Below are 21774 nucleotides of genomic sequence, written 5' to 3'. Positions count from 1 at the left end.
TACTGCATTTATTCAAGCCATTTTCTTCTTTCAAAAGTGTGAGTAATTTTTAGTATTTTCTTAATAAAGTGATTTATACAGTATCACACTATGTATGGTCCTCTCTTTCAATATATATACTGAGGCACACTCCACCTGGAAATAATGAGGGATCCTCAACAGCCTATTTGAAGCAAGCCAGAGAGCGACACGGTAGCTTATACTGTGAAGGCTGATCCACCCCGGATGGGGTTATTTTTCTGGTGAGAGTACATCCTATAAGTGCCCACAATGCATGAAGATTAGTTGTTTTGGATCCATCACATCCCCTCCTGTATCTACGGGAAATCCCCCATTAATTGCACTGCATCAGAGACTGCTTTTTTTGCTTCTCTCTTTTTTTACTCCTTTTTTCTTCTCTTTGCATACATTTTTATATTTTTATTTCTTGGGACAAATATCTATAAAAAAATTTTATTTTTCATTTTATTTTATTTTTGGAATTTTTAATTCACTTCCTTTTAAATTTATTTCCATTTTCATTTTTTTCTTTTTTCACTCCCAATATTTGGCATGTTTCACGTGGGGTATTGATATTCATCACAGATTTATTGTACATTTTAGTATTGCACGCAAAGATTTTATTTGATATTTATCACAGATTTATTGTACATTTTAGTATTGCACGCATAGATTTTATTTGTCACATTTGTGCACAATTGTATTATGTTTATGGTTCATATTTACATGTATAATTTTTACCTGATTTATTAAGTAGTTCACATGTTTAAGGTATTCATGTGATTAAGAGTGCATAAGGTAATCACCTATTTAGGTTTATCGCACCTGAGACAACATTTTACTTTTCCAGCCAGCATGCTGGTAAATTTTTAACAATTTATACACATATATTTTTGAGTTTTTACTTCCCTCCTACAGTTTATATTTTATACTTTATCCCAACACTAATATATGGCACACTAACACTTACACACCGGATTAACGTAACAATTTTAAATTTAATTTAGCAAATTAAGTTTCTGACACACAGGTATAGCGCCAGATCTATTCATAGCACTCCTTTATCTAACATTTTCCACCCCACCAGGTGGATAGTAATAGAGGCAGCTCTTACCTATTTTCCTTTTTCTTTTATTTTCTTTTATATTCTATATGTTTTTATAATTTGGATTCGCTCATAAGTTCCTTAGCGCAACCTACCCCTTTTATTTTTATGTATTACCAAGGCCTGCCTGATTGGATACTACTCAAATGAATTGTTTAGGTTTGTCCATGTATTACAAAATTTTGGTAAATCTAAAGGAGATCAGATTGTATAGTGTCTGCTCACTTATAGTGTTTTTGTGCATAAGTACTAACAATGACAATGTTTTCCCTGTTTATTATCATCTATGTAGGTTTGTTTGCCCAGGAGCTTTGTCTTTGAGTCCATTAAACACCCTGACACGTTGGGGGTTATTTACTAAAGGAAAATCCACTTTGCACTGCAAGTGCACTTGAAAGTGCATTGAAAGCACACTTGGAAGTAAAGCCGCTGTAGATCTGAGGGGAACCACTTTACCATTTTCCTTTGTCTTGTCCTCAGGGGGACAGTCCAGATAGAAGCATGCATAGCTACATTTTTGTATTTTTTATGAACATAAGCACTATTTGACACTTCTGTCAAACGTGTTTACAACATCAATTCCAAAGGAGCTGTGTGTTGAAAAATCGACATAAAAACTGAATACAATGATTTGTAAACTTCATAAACCCATATTTTATTCACAGTAGAAAATAGAAACCGTTTCAAATGTTTAAGCAGAGAAAATGTACCATTAAAATAAAAAAATATAATTTTGGAATTGATGGCAGCAACACAACTCAAAAAAGGTGGAACAGGTCAACAAAAAGATAGTTAAGTAGTAGTAGTGGTACTAACAAGAACGAGCTGAAAAAACATTTAGCAACTAATCAGGTTAATTGGTAGCAGGTCAGTAACTTGATTAGATATAAAAAGAGCATCTTAGAGAGTCAGTGTGCCTCAGATTTAAAGATGGGCAGAGGTTCACCAGACTGAAAAGCTGGATCTAAAAATTGTCAAACAAATTCAAAATAATGTTCCTCAATGTAAAATTGCAAAGACTTTAAAAATATCATTAACTGCAGTACATAGTATCAGAAGATTGTGAGGAGCAATGGAAATAGCCAAAAAGCAATATTGGATGCCCGTGATCTGTGGGCCCTCAGAGGGCTTTAAAAACAGGCATGATTCTGTGATGGATATCACTAAGGCTCGGGAATTCTTTAAAAAAAATCAATGTTATGTGAACACAGTTCGTTGTGAAAAAAATTCAAGTTAAAGCTCCTCAAAGAAGAGACCATATGTGAATATGATCCAGAAATGCCCCTGTCTTCTTTGGGCCAGTGCTCATTTAAAATGGTCTTTTGCATGTCTGACTCCTGCACCCATTATGTGGATTCCTAGTAGATTGGATTCCACATTTTATGCCCTACACTTTCTTGCTCACTAGCCATATGGGACAGACATTGGACTAGTAGGAAACTCTGCTCACCTCACATGCCTTTATCTCTCTTGCTAAACAACCTCTGGGACTATCCCCTCACCTGTTCCGCTAGTGGGAGAATATGAGCTTGCTGTGCATAGGAGACTTTTTAACAGGAGTTAAGCTGCATTTTTTAGAATATTACAATACTACACTGCAACTACCTCCCTCTGAATTGTTCCTATATAATCAGAATTTTTTTTTTAAGGATAATCTTAACAATATCAACTGTCCCTTATCAATGACATATTTTGAGAACTCTTGCAAAATCTGAAAACCAGTGAAAGGCTATATTTCAATGGTATATAGTCATTTGATTGACCTTGTTTAAAAGCTCTCCTATATAGAATACTGGGAAAGAGACCTGAATATACAGTCATGGCCAAAAATATTGGCACCCCTGCATTTCTTTCCAGTAATGCACCACTCCGCCCAGAAAATTGTTGCAATTACAATTGTTCAGGTATTCTCATATAAGAAAATGAAAATGTAGAGCAAGACCGCGCTCACCACCAAAAAAAAAAATGAAAAATTACAAAATATGTGAAAACCTGCTGCTACTCTAGTGTCCTGGTAAAACAAAGACTTTTCAAGTGTAACAGCAAATAAAAAGTAGAGCTGAGTTCCAAAGTGCTTATCTAGTACCAATGAACAAAAAAAAAAAAAAAAAAAAAATTTAATAAGTTAAATTTTACAATCTACAATTCATATAAAAAAAGGTGCATAAAGTGCAATATGTGCATAAACTGACATAGTTACATAGTAGGTGAGGTTTAAAAAAGACACAAGTGCATCAAGTCCAACCTATGTGTGTGATTATAGGTCAGTATTACATTTTATATCCCTGTATGCTGCGGTCGTTCAGGTGGTTATCTAATAGTTTCTTGAAACTATCAGTGCCCCCCGCTGAGATCACCGCCTGTGGAAAGGAATTACACATCCTTGTCACTCTTACAGTAAAGAACCCTCTATGTAGTTTAAGGTTAAACCTCTTTTCTTTTCATTTTAATGAGTGGCCAAGAGTGACAAATATACAGTACATTCAAGTGATACATGGATATAGACGGCCCTATGTCAATTTATTACATTGCATTGTACAACATGCATATAATTTAAAAGCAATGTCCATAAACTCTAGATGTGCCAATACAAAAGGTGACCAATAGAAAGAAGTCCAGATAGAGAAAAAACAGAATGTGTGTCCCAAGCTGGAAAGCCAAAAAAAAATTCTGTGTAACTCCACCACTGTGCAGGAAGAGATCAAAAGCACTTACTAGAACACCATGACCATTTAATTATGAATTATCATGGAATGTTCCCCTGATGATGTGATCGTATGATGAAATGCATAGGTAGTTTTTAACTGGTTGCCTGTATGATTTCTATATTGTCAGCACCTGTTAATTGATACAGGTGAGTTTAACTACAAATTACAAGAGCATCACAGACTTGGAACGCAATTATTTCTTCCAATTTTGAGAAGGTGCCAATAATTTTGTCCAGCCCATTTTTGGAGTTTTGCGTGGAATGTGTCAGATTTGGATTTTTGTTTCTTCACTTTTTTGTGTCATACCAATACAAAAAAAAGAAAAAAAATTAGAAAAATATTTGTAATTGCAAGAATTTACTGGGGGAAGTGGTGCATTATCTGACAGAAATGCAGGGGTGCCAATGTTTATGGCCATAAATGTATAGTGGAAACTACAGAAGTGGCAAAACATAATCAACAATGTGTTTAAAATTTCTATCAACAGAGTTGGTGGAATCCTTTTGCAAAACACCACTGAGATGATATTGAAGTGAAAATTAATAGTTTATTTTATACTGCGCTCAAATGTATGTATACAATAAAATAATGCAATCAAATAGTGTTCAAATATAAATGCAGATTTTCAATAATAAAGTCCATAAACCAACACCAATGATTCCTCAATATACACAGTGATGAATAAATAAAAGTGCTGTTTTGCACCAGTTTTAGGCAAACATCCCACTCACCAGATTGATCAGACACCCATGACAGGTGTCAATTAAGCAGAAAGGTAAGTCAAGATGTATTCACCAATGCAGACACCTTTCAACAACGATGTAACCAGGCAATTCATTAGTGAAGGAAAAAAGAAGAACTCCTCATAGCATAACTTGTAGCCATTTATTCATAAAAAATATCATTCCAGTAAAAAAGGACATAAAATGGAGCCGACACACCAAACTGCGTTCCACCTGCGCTCCAACATGATGGCGAAAGTCACGTATTATGAGATGACACATAGTCCCATCCAAGATTTCTAAAATGAATTTGCAGGCCTCCTACTGGTGTTTCAAAATTGTGTCCAGGAAGGCATCATGGTAAATATTTTTATACCAGTGCCCCAAGATGACTAGGTTCTAAATCAGAGTATTTAATTGAATTCACTCAGTAATCATTAACCATTTTGTTTTGCTTCCAAGTGCAGCCAATCTAGGAAACTAAACAGAACACTATCATCTGTATAATCTTAAATATGTATAAAAAACAGTAATGCGACATGAGAAAAAAAAACAAAGGAATCAGTATATTAGTATATCATAATATCATAACCTAAAGTGCAGTACTATTGTGAATACCAATAATATACTACTGCATCCTGGAAAATGATCACAATAACTTCATAGGTACATATCACAATAAATTCACCAATATATAAAATCACTATATGTTCATATACCACTCACCTTTCTCAAAGGAGAAAGTTATGTGTCTGTGATGAAATGCATCGAGGTGGGGCTAGTGACATTATCACATTGTACTGGAATTGAGCAGGAACTAGGCTCCCACTGCTGTCAGTCAAAATCGGTGAGCCAATGAGGAGAGAGGGGGCGGGGCCGAGCCAAGGCTCTGTGTCTCAATGGACAAATAGAGCAGTGGTTTGGCTCAAGTGCTCCCATAGCAAGCTGCTTGCTGTGGGGGCACTCAGCAGGAGGGAGGGGTCAGGAGCACTGGAGAGGGACCTGAGAACATAGGGATTGGGGCTGCTCTGTGGGAAATCACTGCACAGAACAAGTAAGTATAACTTGTTGTTTTTAAACAAAAAAAAAAACAAGACTTTAATATCACGTTAATGTGATATACATGCTTTTTTCTATGGTGCACCACAAACAGCAGAAAATCATCTAATATACCTACAGATTGGGAGCAAATTAACAACAAATCATCAATGAAGCGATGGAAAAACCTGATTTTGGACCAAAACGGATTATTAGCCCCAAAGATGTGTACCCTCTCCCACTAACCCATATACAAGTTGGCAAGAGTGGGTGGAAAACGCCCCACATCTCTGAAGATAAAAAGAACCATCAAATATTTTTATTTTTGTTGTTTCAGTTTTTCAGATTTTGATGTTTCTATTTATCTCTTAAGGGGACTGGGTGCACCAGAAATGGTTTGCTCTCCTTTTCCAGTGGGAACAGCTGATTGATATAATTGGACCTCACCACTTTTTTTGAATAAAGAAGCTTTTATCTGCATCATATGGGTTTGCAGCCATCCAATCTTCTCTCTTCACATGGGAACACGTTAGTGCTGGTTAGCATTTTAATTTGCATATTTTACTATTGTGATAAATACTGTGTTTACTTGCAATTATTGGGTGAGCATTGTAGCGCAACAGTGGTTTGATAATGTATTTTAGAGTATATAAGTATTAACAATATAAATGATAAAGCCATTCAGATATTGTCTTCTGGTGCCATACTCTTTACAGAAAGACACAGATGAAGAAGTAAAAGAACACCTAAGCAGCAACCTCCATCTGCAAGAGAAGGTACGTGTTTATAATCAAGCAGTGTACAAAATGAGAGATAATTTATTTTTGGAGTTATGAAATAATGCGGGTACTGTAAGTACATTATACTAAATATCAGATAAAAATTGTAATAGTATAATTGTTTGTAAAATTAAAATCTTTTATCAAATTAGCCTATTTGACCTATATGACTGTACTGTATTCCAGCCATTTTGCCCAGATTTCAGCATTCTGTCTGCTGCATTAGTCAGTTGCACACTGGTCTATGCTATCATGTCTAGCAACATTTAACAAGGTTCCACTTAAAATAACAGGATAAATGATTAAATGCTTAGTAATCATTCATTTACATGATTATTTTTTTAACAGCGACCTGTAGCGCATAGTGTTGGAGAGCTGCTTGCTTTACCAGCTCTTTTTTTCAATGCCTTTTTGACACACACCTGGGCCCAATTAATTTGCTCTTCCATGCTGGCGCAGTACAAATTATCCTTGATTTCCTTCATTTAAAGCTAATTGAAGTTAGCAAATGTGTATTTAAGACAAGCTTCTGTACTACTTAGTTTCCACTTGTCCTCCATGCCTTGAACACTGACCTTGTCTTTCTCTTGCTGCCAGTCTGAAGACCCTGCAGTGAAATGGCAGCTGAATCTGTACAAGGATATTCTAAAAAGCGAGGAGACGGATCCTGAGAAAGCTATAGAGCGTGTTCAGAAAATATCTGCGGCTGTCTTCCATCTTGAACAGGTAGAAATCCCTAACCTCCTCAGGCAATCTGTTGGACAAACTTTGCCATCCGAATTGCTTACGATTTTGAAAACATACAAAAAGTAATTTAAAATGCAGTGCACACCTATTACTGAATTATGTATTAATTTCCGGTGCCAATCACTGTCATTTTGTAGGGAATGCTTAATATAAATTCATTCGTCATTCACTAAATTGTCTACAGGGAAGCACCCTTTTATGATGCCCCATTTTAATGACTTTGACTTCTTATCTTTACACGTTGACCACAGGTGGAGCAGCCCTTGAGATCTAAGAAAGCTGTCTGGCACAAGCTCCTGTCGAAGCAGAGGAAGCGGGCTGTTGTGGCCTGTTTTCGCATGGCTCCTTTGTACAATCTGCCAAGGTTAGGCTCAAGAGATGTGTCCTATTTTTTCTTTGTCATTACTGTTGAGCCTGAAGCTACTATGGGCTCTGGATGTCCTTTTTGTGAGTGATCTTTGCTGCAGAATAACCCAACATGCAGCTCTGTGCTTTACTCCTATGCTGTATTGCGTTGACATTGCAATTTGCATTGTTGTGAACTTGCTCTTTGCCTAAAGCTATCATTTCCCTCATGTTTACATCATGAGCAATTTGTAAACATGCTGGATGACTATTAAGTTGGGTGGTAAAATATTTAATTTCTTTCTTAGGTAACGTAATTATATCAAACTGTCAGGTAATAGCTTACATGTCAATGTCAAAACTTCTTATAGAACGATTCCCAAAGATACCCTACAAGGTCTTTCACTCTTGTATTGTTAAAAAAAAATGTCAACAGTTTTACACAGCTTGGCCACTCTCTTATGTTAAAGAGTGGTTGCATTGGAATCACATTACTAGCAACACTGTGATAATATTTAGGCAAGCATTTAGCTTATATGCAGATCTATATGTTTTTAATGTATACACTGACAATTTCCTAGTGCTTATGACAGGCAAAGAAGAGAATACACTCAGTATGTGGCAATGACTAAAGTTTTCCAACAGAGCTTGACATGCATCGGTTGGAAATATGCATGAAAGGTATACATGAATCCATGCATAAGTTATGCATGCATCATGTATGGCAAGTTTTGAATTCATGCATAAATTGAGTTGCACGTGCATATAGAAGGGAGGGTTTAGTATGTCGCAAAGAAAGCTATATGAGGGTTTTAAGCATGGTGTTATTATCAGTTGTTTGCCTGTACTCTCTTGCATATAGTGTAATACTGATTTATAATATTTTTTTGTTATACTGTATTCACTGTAAAGTGTACTCAGGGCTACCATATATAACTTGCATTAACATATTTTATGTGTCAATGCAGTATATTACTATATATTTTATGACATATTTTAAGCATTAGAACTCAAATGCACAATGCACACATGACTAAATATAGTTAGCAATACAGACCACATATTGGTAATCTATCAAGGCTTTCAAGAGCTTTTTGTCAGCTATAGTCAGCGCTATTACTGGTGTGCTTTTTTTCTAAAATTTTCACTGTTGATAGAAAAAAATTTCAGTTGGCAGCTTATAGTATTGTAGACTACAAGTTTTTCTCCTAACCTAGCTATCATGCTAAAACATTTTTTCCCCTAGTAAATACATTTATCAAATCTGTTACTTTGTGCTGATGTCCTGTTCCAACCAATGCCTGGTTCTCTCTATAGAAAAAAAGAAGGACCATTATGGAAATACATATTAGCGTGTGTGTTCTGAATAACATTTTTAGTACTGTGAATTATTTAAAGCAGGTATAAACTGCAGAAAATAACAGCTTCTCCTTGATATTATGTCACCTATTGTCAAAGGGTTTAGGATGTTTTGCTACGTTTGCAGTGTTACCTACTGATCATATATTATGTCTGCACTATGGCTTCACTGTGAATTGCAGCATTTTTACAAGGATTTTCCTTACTGAGGCCAAAGTAGTTAGCCTATTTAGTTAAAAAAAAAATACATGTCGGATAAATACGATTGGCTAGTATTTCTAACAAATGCTTCCAGGCAAAGATGAACTTCAAAGAAATGTTAACGTACACTAAATAAGAACATGGAGACCCCAAAAAAGGCACAACAGTACAGTGGCATAGTCCTTTTGAATTGGCATAGGATACACCCTCTGCCAATGGTTAGCTTGGCAGAGTGACAGTCTGGCCTACGATTCGATAGATCAGTGCTACATGATATGCATGTGCAATGCTGTTTACGCATTAATTGCACCCAAATGTAATTACCTTCTGTTTGTTTCTTTGCATCAGAATATTCTTATCCTCTATAACTATAGGATAAGAATTCAGTTTGTTCAAATCATGTTCAATGCCAATTTTCCTTCTTGTTTTTGTTTTACGTGTTTTTTAGAAAGTCATTTAATATTTGTGAACTTTTCCTTGTGTTGCTGGCGCTTGAATAAAAACCTATATGCTTTTCTTCAGACACAAAATTAACAATTTCTTCCTGAGCTCCTACCAACGTATATGGCTGGAAAAAGTACATGAGAACTCAGACTATGACAGTCTAATACTCGTGTTAACGGTAATGTAACTTGTGGCTACGCCTGTCCTTTGTGCACACAAGTACTCCACCCCAGCCATGATGTGATGTTTTCATTGGCTTGTGCAATTTTTCCAAGAGATTCCGATTGGTCAGATTTCAAATATAGACAGGGTCCAAATACCTGCTCCATTAGCTGAAAACAGAGTTTCCAAAGGTTACTGCCAGTTCGATTTCAACATACACCTGCAACATACTTTTACTATTGTTGCAGGTGTTTATGTACCATTTCAATTTTTTTATAAATACCATACATGTAGCTCTGAACTACAAGTAAGAATGAGATGTGGAGCACTTGGATACATATAGCCCACTGAAAGAATCTAAACCACTAGTTGGGCTTTTTAATCTGAAAGATGTGCTGACCAATCAGGAGCTCCTAAATTGTACAAGATTCCAAACCCTACTAATCATGAGTCACCTGAACATTTTTTTATGTTCTTTTGTACCCCTCTTGATCCCACTTTCACCCCCTGCCAGGCACCGTTGTATTAACCTCTTCCTCCATGGTTATCAGAGATTTTGGATAGAAACAGAGGAAAATTCCTTTGAGGAGACACTAATTCAGGATTTGGCTGTAAGTACGGGATTAGCTGAAGTGTGGCTCAGAGCACAAATAAATAATTAGTACATATGTATTGCTTCTAATGAGTGACTTTCCTAAATTGAAGTGTGCTTCTTTCACAGCTTTTAAACACAATCTAACATGCACCTAATCATACATTGTCCAATTGTCTTCTGGTTAGGTTCCTCCACAATGATTAATAGGTCTAATTAGTATAGTTAAACTTGGCTCCTCAGGTGCAGAATCTCCAAATCAACACTATGTAACAATTTTACTGAGGTTCCTCAATAATAGTTATTAATTAAATTTTCTCTGAACTGCTGAATTACTAATTAGATTACTTATGAATAATGATTTTCATTACTTATTTTAGTTTTCAGAACCATTGGCAGAACTTTGCCATTTATCTTCAATGAAATGTTTATTCTGGTAACATTTTTAATGTTTTGATGGCTCTTGCAGTGTAATTTAAAGAGCTGTACTGTTACTTGATCAGCTTAAATTCCAATATTTTTATATACACATATTGTATGATATTATAATATTTTGACAAATGTATTTACTGTCTAACAATCATGTATCTCTAAGAATTGTTAGTCTTCTTATTTTTTGAAAATGGCTACTATAATAAGGGCAATGAACAGAGGCATTATCCTTGTTCATATACCAACACATGAAATGTCTACTTTTCAGGGCAAAGGATGGGCAACACGTTTTGGGGGTCACACAATTCCCCTCCTCAGGGCTGCAGAGAGGGGGATTTTGAAGCCCTCATGTTTGCCCTGATTGTTGTAACCAGTAGAACAAAAAATACTTGTCCTATTACACTTGGATTTCTCAACATGGGTGAATGTCCTTTCCTGTGGAATTCCCATCTTTGTGGTGGTTTGTTGAGTACAGACCAACTGGGCTCAAGTAATGGCTTTGTCTACATTTTGATAACCTGTAAAAATGTGGATCTCTCTACCCCTACCTCTTGAACTTTTTGGTAATTAGACACAGCTTAGGCAAAGCTTCCCCCCTGGCTGTACCCCTATAACCTTATCCCACTCTGAAAGACCTCATTTTTTCTATTGTCCTTAGGAAATGGATGTCTTCTTCCTTGCGGAAATTATTCTTTTATTAACTAGTTTATTATTTTACTGTCTGTAAATGTACTGTATTTTACAATCAACTCTTCACTGTTTTCCAATACAACAATGGAAGCAGTGCTCTGGATCAGCGCAAATGCAGTAGAACCTTGGAAGCTGTACCAGGACCCTATGATGTGGGAACAGCCTCTATTGTTTATTTGGGCAATGAATCCTGCTTAGGCTTTCACCTTGGCACTTGGTGAACTGTGTGTACTTAGTCACAGGGTGCTATATAGGTCCAGGGCTGGAGTTTATACCCCACGGAACCCATACACTGAAAACCCTTCTGGGGGTATGCCTACTGTAACAGGCAAAGCCTGGACCCTAAATAGGGTCCAGCAATATAGACAAGACAGGTTTTCCCTGTATTGGACCAATACTGCAGCCTCATTTATTTCAGGTTTCTTGAATAGTATGGGTTTGGGAGTTGTGTTTGAAAGTTATTTACTCATGGATTGTTAAACATTTTAACCTTGGCGGTAAATAATTCATCATTCAGAGCTTAGTCTTATGTGGGTGCATCAAACCACAGGTCACACTTTTAGGACTGCCTCCATGAGTATACCAAAGGGGAATGCCCTCACTGATAGCAATGGCATAAACCAGGCGCAAGGGAACTATGGCAAAAATTCAGGCAAACATTTGCCTTGCCAGTGGCCTGCAAAACACTCAAACTGCTTAGAGTGACAATGCTTCCCTTGCACGAGAGTGGAACCCTATTTTAACTCAAGTCTATGCATCCAGCTCTAGCTCTATCTCAGGCACGCAACAAGTGGCCTAGTTAACAAAGGCAGATTTTTTTCTGCAACTATGTCAGACAACTAACAGCTTTAATACATCCATCACTGTCCAGAGCTCGAAAAAGCCAAGTTCTTTCACCACCACCTCCATCTCTGCTGGAATTGAAAAATGAAATGCCTCCTCTAGAGGATGCAGACATTCAAGGGAACAAAGAGGACCCAAAGATGACATTAGAGGAGGCTGATTTTCTTACCCCAGCCTTTTATATATCTGATGTTATTGTTGCAATACTCTTGCCAATGTCAATATGCTCACTTCTGCTGTGCGCAAAAGTCTCAACATTATCATACTACATGCTCCTTCATCTTGCCATGCCCCCTTGCTAAGAGAGGGGGGTTTCCCCTGGCATCTTGACTTAAACATGGCATCATCAAATCCAAGATGCTTTTTGACATATTCCCATTTACCCACATCATTGATTCCTGTGTTTTGCACGAGGAGACAAACACAAGGTATGTGAACACCTTTTTGCCACCTTAAATGGTTTGTAAACCCTGATGTTTTTCCACCTTAATGCATCCTATGCATTAAGGTACAAAAACTTCTGTCAGTGACCGCCCCACAGGCATTGGCTCCTGCTGCTGTCAATCAAATCCAATGATGCGGGCGCCTGGAGGCAGGGCCGTGTAGTGTCTATGGACGCAAATGCTGGACTCAGGAGTGCACCTGCAAGGTAACCCCGGGAGAGCGCTTCTCCTAGGGGGTTATCTGATAAGAGGATGAGCCACGAGTGCCACCGAGGGACCCCAGAAGTCGAGGATCGGGGACACTATGTGCAAAATGAGCTAGACAGTGGAGATAAGTATGACATATTATTTTTTTTTTTTTTAAAGATGAAGCCTTACAATCACTTTAAGAACTCAGGGTATTCAGGTAATGGTACAAATAGGACCTTCTTCTGAAGGTCATCTCCACTTCCACTTATCAACATTTAAAAATCTGCTCTCCAAACTTTCTTTCACTTGGAATATCTAGGTCTGATTCTGGACACAGTCCAGGCAAAAGTCTTCCTTCCAGAAAACAAAATCATCTCTCTAAGATCTCCTACTCTGATCTTAAGATCAGAGAGACATCCCTTTTTGAGAGTTTGTAACATCTTTTTGGCCTGGAACAAGCACACTTTTTCAATCTCCTTATGTTCCTCTCCAGTCAAGCAAAGAACCCGCTAGCTTGCTGGATTTCCACTCCAGCCATGACAATGTGGAAGTCATTTCTACCACACTCATGGAGGGTCATAACAACAAATGCCACCCCGACAGACTGAGAAGGAGTGTTCCAGTCCCTCACAGTTCAGGGAATGTGGTCATCCAAGAAAGCTCCCCATTCACATACTGGAGTTTAGAGTGACACAACTAGCGTTGAATCACAGGACCTTCCTTTTTCAAAGTCACCTGATCGGAATACAGTCAGACAATGCCATGGCCAATATCAACCACTGGTACCAAGAATCAGACAGCCTTAACAGAAGTAAGTCTGATCATCTAATGGACAAAGAAACACCAGGAGTCACAGGAGTGCACAATTGAAAGGCAGATTGCTTCAGTCATCATTGCCTGGACCAAGGGGAATAGGCTGTTTATACTGACATCTTCAATCTGCTATATCAGAAATGAGGAACTCCAGTTGTGGACATCTGGGCCTCCAGGTTCAGCAATATGCTACCTCTTTTTGTAGCCAGGACCAAGAATCCTCTAGCACTGACATCAGATGCTCTAATAATTCCCTGGACTCCAGTTCATATGTGAATCAAGTGTGAATTCTGCCTGTCTGACTTTAATTCAATATGAAAATAGACCAAGATAAGAGTTCATTGTGAAAATAGACCAAGAGAAGAATCTGGTGATTCTCATTGCACCAAACTGGCCCAGAAGTACCGTGTACACATACTCAAACTTCTAGGAGATGATACCTGGCCTCTCCAAAACAAGCCAAATCTTCTTTCTTGTTGCCCCATGTTCCATCTTGCCTCTTAGTCACTAGCCTTAAAGTGGTTCTAATGGCAGAAAGTTATTTAACTTAATGCATTCTATGCATTAAGATAAAAAAAAACCTCTGTGTGCAGCAGCCCCCCTCAGCCCCCTAACACTTAACTGAGCCCCATCTCGATCCAGCGATGTTGCACCATCCATTACCAAGGGGCTATGAATATGAAGCCTATTTCCTTTACTATACTCCGAGATATAGAATTTACATATCAATACTCCTATTTTTTTAGTCTGTGCCTTAAGTAGTAGAGGATTGTAATTTATTCAACATTTCATTTACTTAACTGTAAAATTCTCTATATATATATCAGTTAGTCAGGGTTCAAACCATTCAGTTAAAGTCCACTGTTTTAATACACACTGTTAACCTCATATCATAGTTGGTTACAGGAACATTGGAAGTGCTGCCTGCATGGGTTTCACCATTGAATTTCTTTGATTGCTTGTTTCACATATTTTCTGAAAGAAAAAAAAGCATTGCCATAGCTTTGTAGCTTAATTGTGTCTTGTAACTGCAGGCTATTATATGATGTTTATTACCAAATGATCAAGATACGATACAACTCTGCTTTGCTGGCTGCATTTGATTCTCTTGCAGTTAAAAAGTAGGTTATGATTATGCATAAATTCCTCTATTCACAGTTGCTGTGAAATGAACTGTATCAGCAGTCCACCTGATTCACTGGTTTTTAGACCTTGTGTGATCCTTACTCCCTTACTTAGGGACACTTTAACCCTCATGGTAAAAAGTCTTCCTCTCAAAAGCTATTCCAACACAAACTCTATAATCTTCGGATAACTCAAGCATTAGATTAAATTTATGTTATTAGACTGACAGAGTATTTTTGGTAACTGCTTAGAAACTGTTGATATAATTATTATGAAACTAATCTTCAATCTATAGCTTATAGGCCTATGTATTCTGTTTGTGTAGTCAGGGTCGTCTTTAATATTGATTGGACCCTGGGGAAAATATACATACAATAAATAGCAGCTAGACTTAAAATCAGTTTACTGTATCAGATCAGGCAGCGATTGCGATTGGCTGCCAGTGGTTACAGCATATCATTACTGCTTAATAACTGGTTGCTAGAGGTTACAGCACACATCATTACAGCTCACTGATTAGTTGGCGGAGGTTACAGCAAATGATTTCTGCTTTTTAATTGGTTGCTAGAGATTACTGTACAGTAATACTGCTCACTGATTGGTTGCTAGAGGTTACAGCACATCATCTCTTCACTGCAGAGGAGCATGAATGCCGCCTTTATTTACATATCAATGTTGCCGGCCGCAGCTATTTACTTAGTAGTGCCTCCCCTATTTACATATGAATGTTGGTTATTTACATATAAACACAGGGTCTGCGGGTGAGTCATCCGTACACAACAATAGGGCAGAGCTGGGCAGCATTAGTACCAGCATTTCACACTGAGATATCAGGACACAGCATAGGACTAAAACTTCAAGGGACAAGGGAATTTAAACTGGGATAGTTGGCAAGTATGAGGCAGCTGCTTTGGGCCCCACAACAATGACAGGGCCCAGGGCAGCTGCCCCTTTTGCCCTGCCTTAAAGACGGCCCTGTGTGCAGTAAACTCATAGAGATGGATTCAATAGTTTTTAGGTGCAATTTATTTATTATAGGGTCTATTCATCATACATTTTATGGGCAATCTGCCCAACACATACCTGTTTTTCGATCAAGATGCACATTGCCACGTACACTTTTTATCACCTTTTACCCATTTTTAAAGGAGATTTATTGAAGATTCAATTAAATCAAACAAAATTCCCCCATGATTCCCTAAATCTGTTCTACAATGAGAGAGGGGTTCTACTGTACTTTTCATCAGATTTATCACCTAGTGTATGTGTATTCATAATGACATTTACCCAACATTTTCCATTTTTTGTCTTGCACAGTATTCAAGCCATTCACTGGTTTAGAGTGGGTAATTGTGTATTTTAAACTGTGTCTTGTTTTAAAGCTGTGGATTTTATGTCTATGGAGAGTTCAATACACCTTCATAATACAGATTTTTAATACAGGATCGGGACTTGTATGTGTGCGTTTTTATTCTATCTTTTCATTAAAAAAATAAATAAATTCAATTTAAAGAAAAAGTCTCCCCTCTCTTCGCGGTAACTAATTTAGCAATCTTTATCCATGTCTATTCCTAGGCAGCAATTACCAGGAGGTGAATGAAATAATAAATAACTCCTGTTACTTATCAAGGTTTGCCTGGAAATATTAAAACAGCCTTCACTTTTCAATATATATTCAATTGTAAGTCACATTGGCAACATTAGTGTCAAAGCAGGAGTAAACCCGCTGACGTTTTTTTTTTTTTCTGACCTGCAAGGGAAAAGTCATAATGAGCTAGTATGCACCGTAGTATCCACCGGTGTCTGGACTTTCAGCCGAGAATCAACTGTGTGCATGCGTCGCTGCAGTCAGCGGCACATTGCGAGGGGAATATCTCCTAAACCGTACAGGTTTAGGAGATATTTTTATATATAAAAATATATATAAATATATAATATATATATAATAAGGCTTACCTGTAAGTTAAGCTTACAAAAACGACTTTACAACCGCTTTAACAAGATTCTTTAATCAGCTGCCTGCATAATAAATACAGAAAACGCTGGCAGGAAGTGATGGACAGATCCCACTGAATTATTGGGGGAATGTTTAGTGTGAATATTCACTGGAAATATTGTTTTGTGAATACTTGATAAATATTGTGAACGTGTGACAATAAGGGCTCTACCATGATTTAAATAAAAAATAAAAAGAATGCCCTAGTTACCTAGGCATTAATATAAAATATAATAGTTATAGTGAAATCTTCTGCAGTGATCAAAAACAGATTTTACGTAAATATTCAAAGCAACTATTTACATAAAAAGCAAATATTTACGTAAAATCTGTTTTTGATCACTGCAGAAGGTTTTACTATAACTATTATATTTTATATTAATGCCTAGGTAACTAGGGCATTCTTTTTGTTTTTTATTTAAATCACAGTAGCGCCCCTATTGTCACAAGTTCACAGTAATAAGAATCTTTTTTGATCCTTTCAAGGGAGCAGCTTTAAATAATACTATAAATATTTTTTTCACTAAATTTATTTAATTACATTTTTCTTCACAAGATATATAAAACATTTTTGGCGCAGAGTTTGCTCCAGCTGTATTCAGCTGTCTATTCACACTTGATAAAGTAGTAGCTAAACAGCAACTTTATTTTGGTTAAGTTCAATCTGCCTTCTGACAAGAGATTTTAAAGGATAAATTCATCTTTAAAGAAAAAATACTAAATACAGATTTGCAGGTAAAAAAATGTGCATTTACTGTATATTTTTTTAGGAGCCTGGAAAGCATTGCACCAGTGATCGGTTGGGGTAAGCTGTCTGCCCCAGGCATGTACCTAGAGCATTTGGCACCAGAGGCGGATCCTAATAGAAATCTATAGAAATGCAGCTTTTACTGCGGGTAAAATGTAGTAAGATCCCCTTTACCTCTGGACCCCTTTACATTACACAGCTCTACACCTCTCTACTCCTTTACATTACACAACCGCCACACCCCTGGACCCCTTTATATTACACAGCTCTGTACCTCAGGACCACTTTACATTGCACAACTCCCCCCACACCACAGGACTCCTTTACATTACAAGCCCCCCACACCTCTGGACCCATTTACATTGCACATCCCCCCACACCTCTGGACTCCTTTATATTACACAGCCCCCCACACCCCTAGACCCCTTTACATTACATAGTCCCCCACACCTTTGGACCCCTTTACATTACACAGCCCCCCACCCCCACCCCTCTGGACCCTTTTACATTACACAGCTCCTCCACACCTCTGGACCCCTTTACATTACACGGCCCCCCGTACACACCTCTGGACCCCTTAACATGACACAGCCCCCACACACCTCTGGATCCCTTTACATTACACAGCCTCCACTCCGCAGCTCCACCCCTTCCTACCTTATTCATGCATGCAGAACGGGAGACAGAGGGCAGAATGGGAGAGAGAAACAGCAGCGCTGAATAGACAGCAGGAGCTGCCAGAGTTAACTTTCCAAGTTAATCAGCAGGTGTTTGGTTGCTAGGACCACATTCAAAACACCTGCTGGTTAACTTGGGAAGTTAACTCTGGTAGCTCTCACTGTCCATTCAGTGCTGCTGCTTCTCTTTCCCATTCTGCCTCCTGCTCCCTGCTCCGCTCTTCTGTGTTAGTGAGCGGTTGAGGGAATCTGGCGGCCGGCCCAGGGTGTCACCCCTGACACCTCCCCAATGTGTGGCACCTGGGGTGGTGGACCCCTCGCCCCTCCTTGGTACACCACTGGTCTGCCTGTACCTCGTAGGGGCATGCAGTTTCACACTAACAGGAAAAATAAATGAACTACCACAGCACTCAACAGTACCGTGGTAGTTTACTGAGAACTAAAAGCCAACAGCGTCAAAAGGCTGTCAGTAGTTGTAGTCCATTCATTCACAGAACACTGTTTTCTTTAGATCGTGGCAGGGAGTGAGGGGGGGGATCCACTGCTTGCTGACAAACTGGGGGACCGGGGGGTGTGGGGCCCAGAACATTTGTAGCATGGTAAATGTGACAAAAGGTGAACTTATTCTTTAAATTGTGCCAGAGTTATTGAAAATAGAACCCTATTTAAAATGTTCTTCCTGTTCCAGCACTGGGTGTAGAGTCTTGGCATACACTGTGTGGCAGTTGATTGGAGGAAAAGCATACACCCCTCTCCACAAAGGCAGAAGTATAAAGAAACTTGCAGAGTTGTGATGTGAATAGACAAGCTTTCTGCTAATCTATTTGTATAACCCTCCCAAACACAAATTGTGAGCTGCTTTTATCTTGTGTGTCAGAGAACTTGTCAGTTTGCTGATAACAGAAGGAATGAGCAGCAGAAAGACACGGAACTTAGTGCTCTGGCGAGAGATAAGTAAACACTACAGATATATGTGTGTAGCGCCGGCTCCTGATGAGCACGCGCTATGTGCTTTTTTCAATTTAAAGTTCCTAAAATCACAGTTGGGTTCTTCTTGGCCACAGGTGTCGTTGTCACCACTGGCAAGTGTGAGCAAGCAGGCTAGTTAGAAGTATTGAGCGTCATTCTTTCTCGGAACCAACCCAGTGGGTGTGTCATCCTGCTGTGTATTCTGGGAAAGGGTATTTAAGGTACTGACATAACATTCTTCTGGGTTCCGGTCCAGAAGATCTTTCTGTCTGTTTGGTCCTGGTCCTCCTGACCAGCCCCCATGGCCCTCATGGCCTGGGGTGCAGATCCATCCAATTCCGAGTCTCGGGGCTGGCTAGCCCGAGGCAAAGTAACTGAGAGGAGGATTCAAACAAAGGTGGTCCAGTGCTGTCTCATTTGTGGAGAGGTCCAGCAACTGTAGAGGCAACCAGGGGAGGACTCTTCGGGAGAAGGCCACGCATAAGGCTGGCTTCTCAGAAGAAGCCTGGAGGCTCAGTTGAAGGACACTAAGTGAATCTACACGCATACGGTATCGCCGGACCAGCTGCGAGATACTGGTACCATATGATAGCTCTCTAAATGTATCTATGTCCCTCAGTTACATTCAAGTCTGTGGCAGAGCCTTTGTTCAAGTGTTCTACATTCAAGTCTGTGGCAGAGACTTTGTTCAAGTTTTCTACATCCAAATCTGTGGCAGAGACTTTGTTCTACTTAAACACTCTATCGGCTGCTAGGCCTAGTGAGAGGAGGTCTATCTGGTAGCTGTGAGAATCCAGTTGTGAACAGTAATTCTCTGGATTTCCATAGTGAGAGACTTCCTATCTTTTGCAGTTCCAAAAGTACCTGAACTTCCTACCTAACCCTTTAGCCTTCATGGAGAGACTGTTTTGTCTACTTTTTCTCAAATAAATATCCCAAAAGTGGATCCAGCGTCAGTTTCTGCAATTCTTTGGGCCATCTACCTCGGGAAATCCCTACTATTTACTGCGGGTTTTATGTAAGTACTTTATTGTACATAGTCTGGGAATAGGATCACTTTATGATATATCTTTCACTAAGGTTTTGGCACATAAAAGCTTGCTGTTGTGAGCTTTTTAACTGACATAGCATGTGGCAAAATCAATAGGAAGCAACCTGGTCCTGTGAGATCCTTTTATTTTTTTAGTGAGAGAAGATTGTGTTGCTTGAAAAAGATCTCTTCCATAAAATTGCAGACCTGGCTGTGGGACCCAAGCCTTAATTTTATTTGAAGTTTTATTGTATTAAGGAAAAAATAATTATCCCTGCAATTGACAATGCAGTGAGTGTGAGTTAAAGTTCGTTACCCCAGCATTTCATAATCCTGATATGTGCCTGTTGTACCATGTACTTGTATGTGAAAGTATCCTGTTCTCTTTGTATTAATTCCTTTGTATGAAATATCTGGTGTTCCTGTCAGTCCTTCTGCTTTCCTATTAAAAACTGACCAAACTAAGCAGAAGAAACCACCATGGTCATTTCTCTAGCTATGCTGGGAACTCAGCCTGCTCTCCTCCAATGATCCGACTTGTCCTGACACACCCCTCCTGCACAGCAAAGAAGAAAAAAAGGAGGGCGCAAACGCCTAGTGCAATTCCTTCAAAACCATATTTTATTTATTAAAAAGCCAAAAAACATACAAACATGAGAGGATATAAAAGCCCATCAAATCACAACTCCAGCATGGTAGATACCCAATATCTGTAGTTGAAAAGCGATATGGTATTGAAGGTAATGCACTAGGCATTTGTGTCCTACTTTTTCTTCTTTTGTGGTGTTCTGGAGTTTTCCCGCTCAGGGAGAGCAGCATCTCTTGAAGTATTGCCATACTATTGGATGATTGGTCAGACATAGTGAGTACTGAGGTTGGACTGTGGTTTGAAGAAGTGGTCATCAACCCTGTCCTCAGGACCCACTAACAGGCCAGGTTTGCAAGATAACTGAAATACACGCCTGCACCACCCCAGTGTGAAAGTGTCCTTAGACCTCTTTTCACATTGACAATCGGCTGCGTTACTTTCATTTTAGCAATGCTATACGAACACTAGCAGGGCACTTTTAACCCCCGCTAGTGACCATATAAAGGGTAAATAGCACCCGAAAAGCTTTGCATGCGCTTTGTCAGCGCTGTCCATTCATTTCAATGAGGAGGGGCGGTGGAGGAGCGTTGTATACACCGCTCCTTCACTGCCCCAAAGATGCTGCTTCCAGGACTTTTTCTAACATCCTGCAAGCGCGCCGCCACAGTGTGAAAGCACTCGGGCTCTCACACTGGGGCGGCAGGGAAGGCGTTTTTCAGGCATGTTATAGGCACTATTTTTAGCCCAAAATCACCCGAAAAATGTCCCAGTGTGAAAAGGGATTAAAGGAAACCTGTTACTTTGCTCTGCAGGTGTTTTAAGTCGCTTAAAGTGAACTACTACTTTCACAGATAAATTGGGATAACACCTACCGCCTAACTTAGAAAAAAAAGAATTAAAATTTGCTGCACATTGTTTTAGGTGCTTTTCACTTGCTTAAAACCCTACCTAGCTCTCCCTTGTTGTGGCATGTTAAGGAGGGGGTTAGATAGTAATGTTTAATATAATTAAAGCAGTAATAAGCCCAA

The 21774-nt window shown here is 38.7% G+C and overlaps 1 protein-coding gene across 8 annotated transcripts in view; it reads left to right on the top strand.

The window, feature by feature from the left end:
- Positions 1 to 21774, top strand: part of RYR3 (ryanodine receptor 3) — a 1008486-nt gene that overhangs the window by 713945 nt on the left and 272767 nt on the right. For 5 of the 8 annotated variants that reach the window (XM_077464741.1, XM_077464740.1, XM_077464737.1 and 2 more), the window contains 4 exons: positions 6290 to 6349; positions 6950 to 7078; positions 7351 to 7463; positions 9527 to 9626. In XM_077464741.1, the coding sequence (XP_077320867.1) occupies positions 6290 to 6349; positions 6950 to 7078; positions 7351 to 7463; positions 9527 to 9626 (402 nt within the window). Of the gene's footprint in view, positions 1 to 6289; positions 6350 to 6949; positions 7079 to 7350; positions 7464 to 9526; positions 9627 to 10124; positions 10222 to 21774 lie in introns of all 8 variants that reach the window. The other 3 variants (XM_077464742.1, XM_077464739.1, XM_077464736.1) reach the window with 1 other exon arrangement.

This window comes from Lithobates pipiens, unplaced genomic scaffold, assembly GCF_037356315.1.
Source record: "Lithobates pipiens isolate NorthernLeopardFrog02 unplaced genomic scaffold, aLitPip1_a1.2 Scaffold_30, whole genome shotgun sequence".
Classification (NCBI taxonomy): Eukaryota; Metazoa; Chordata; class Amphibia; order Anura; family Ranidae; genus Lithobates; species Lithobates pipiens.
This window is presented reverse-complemented; position numbering and strand designations above follow the sequence as displayed.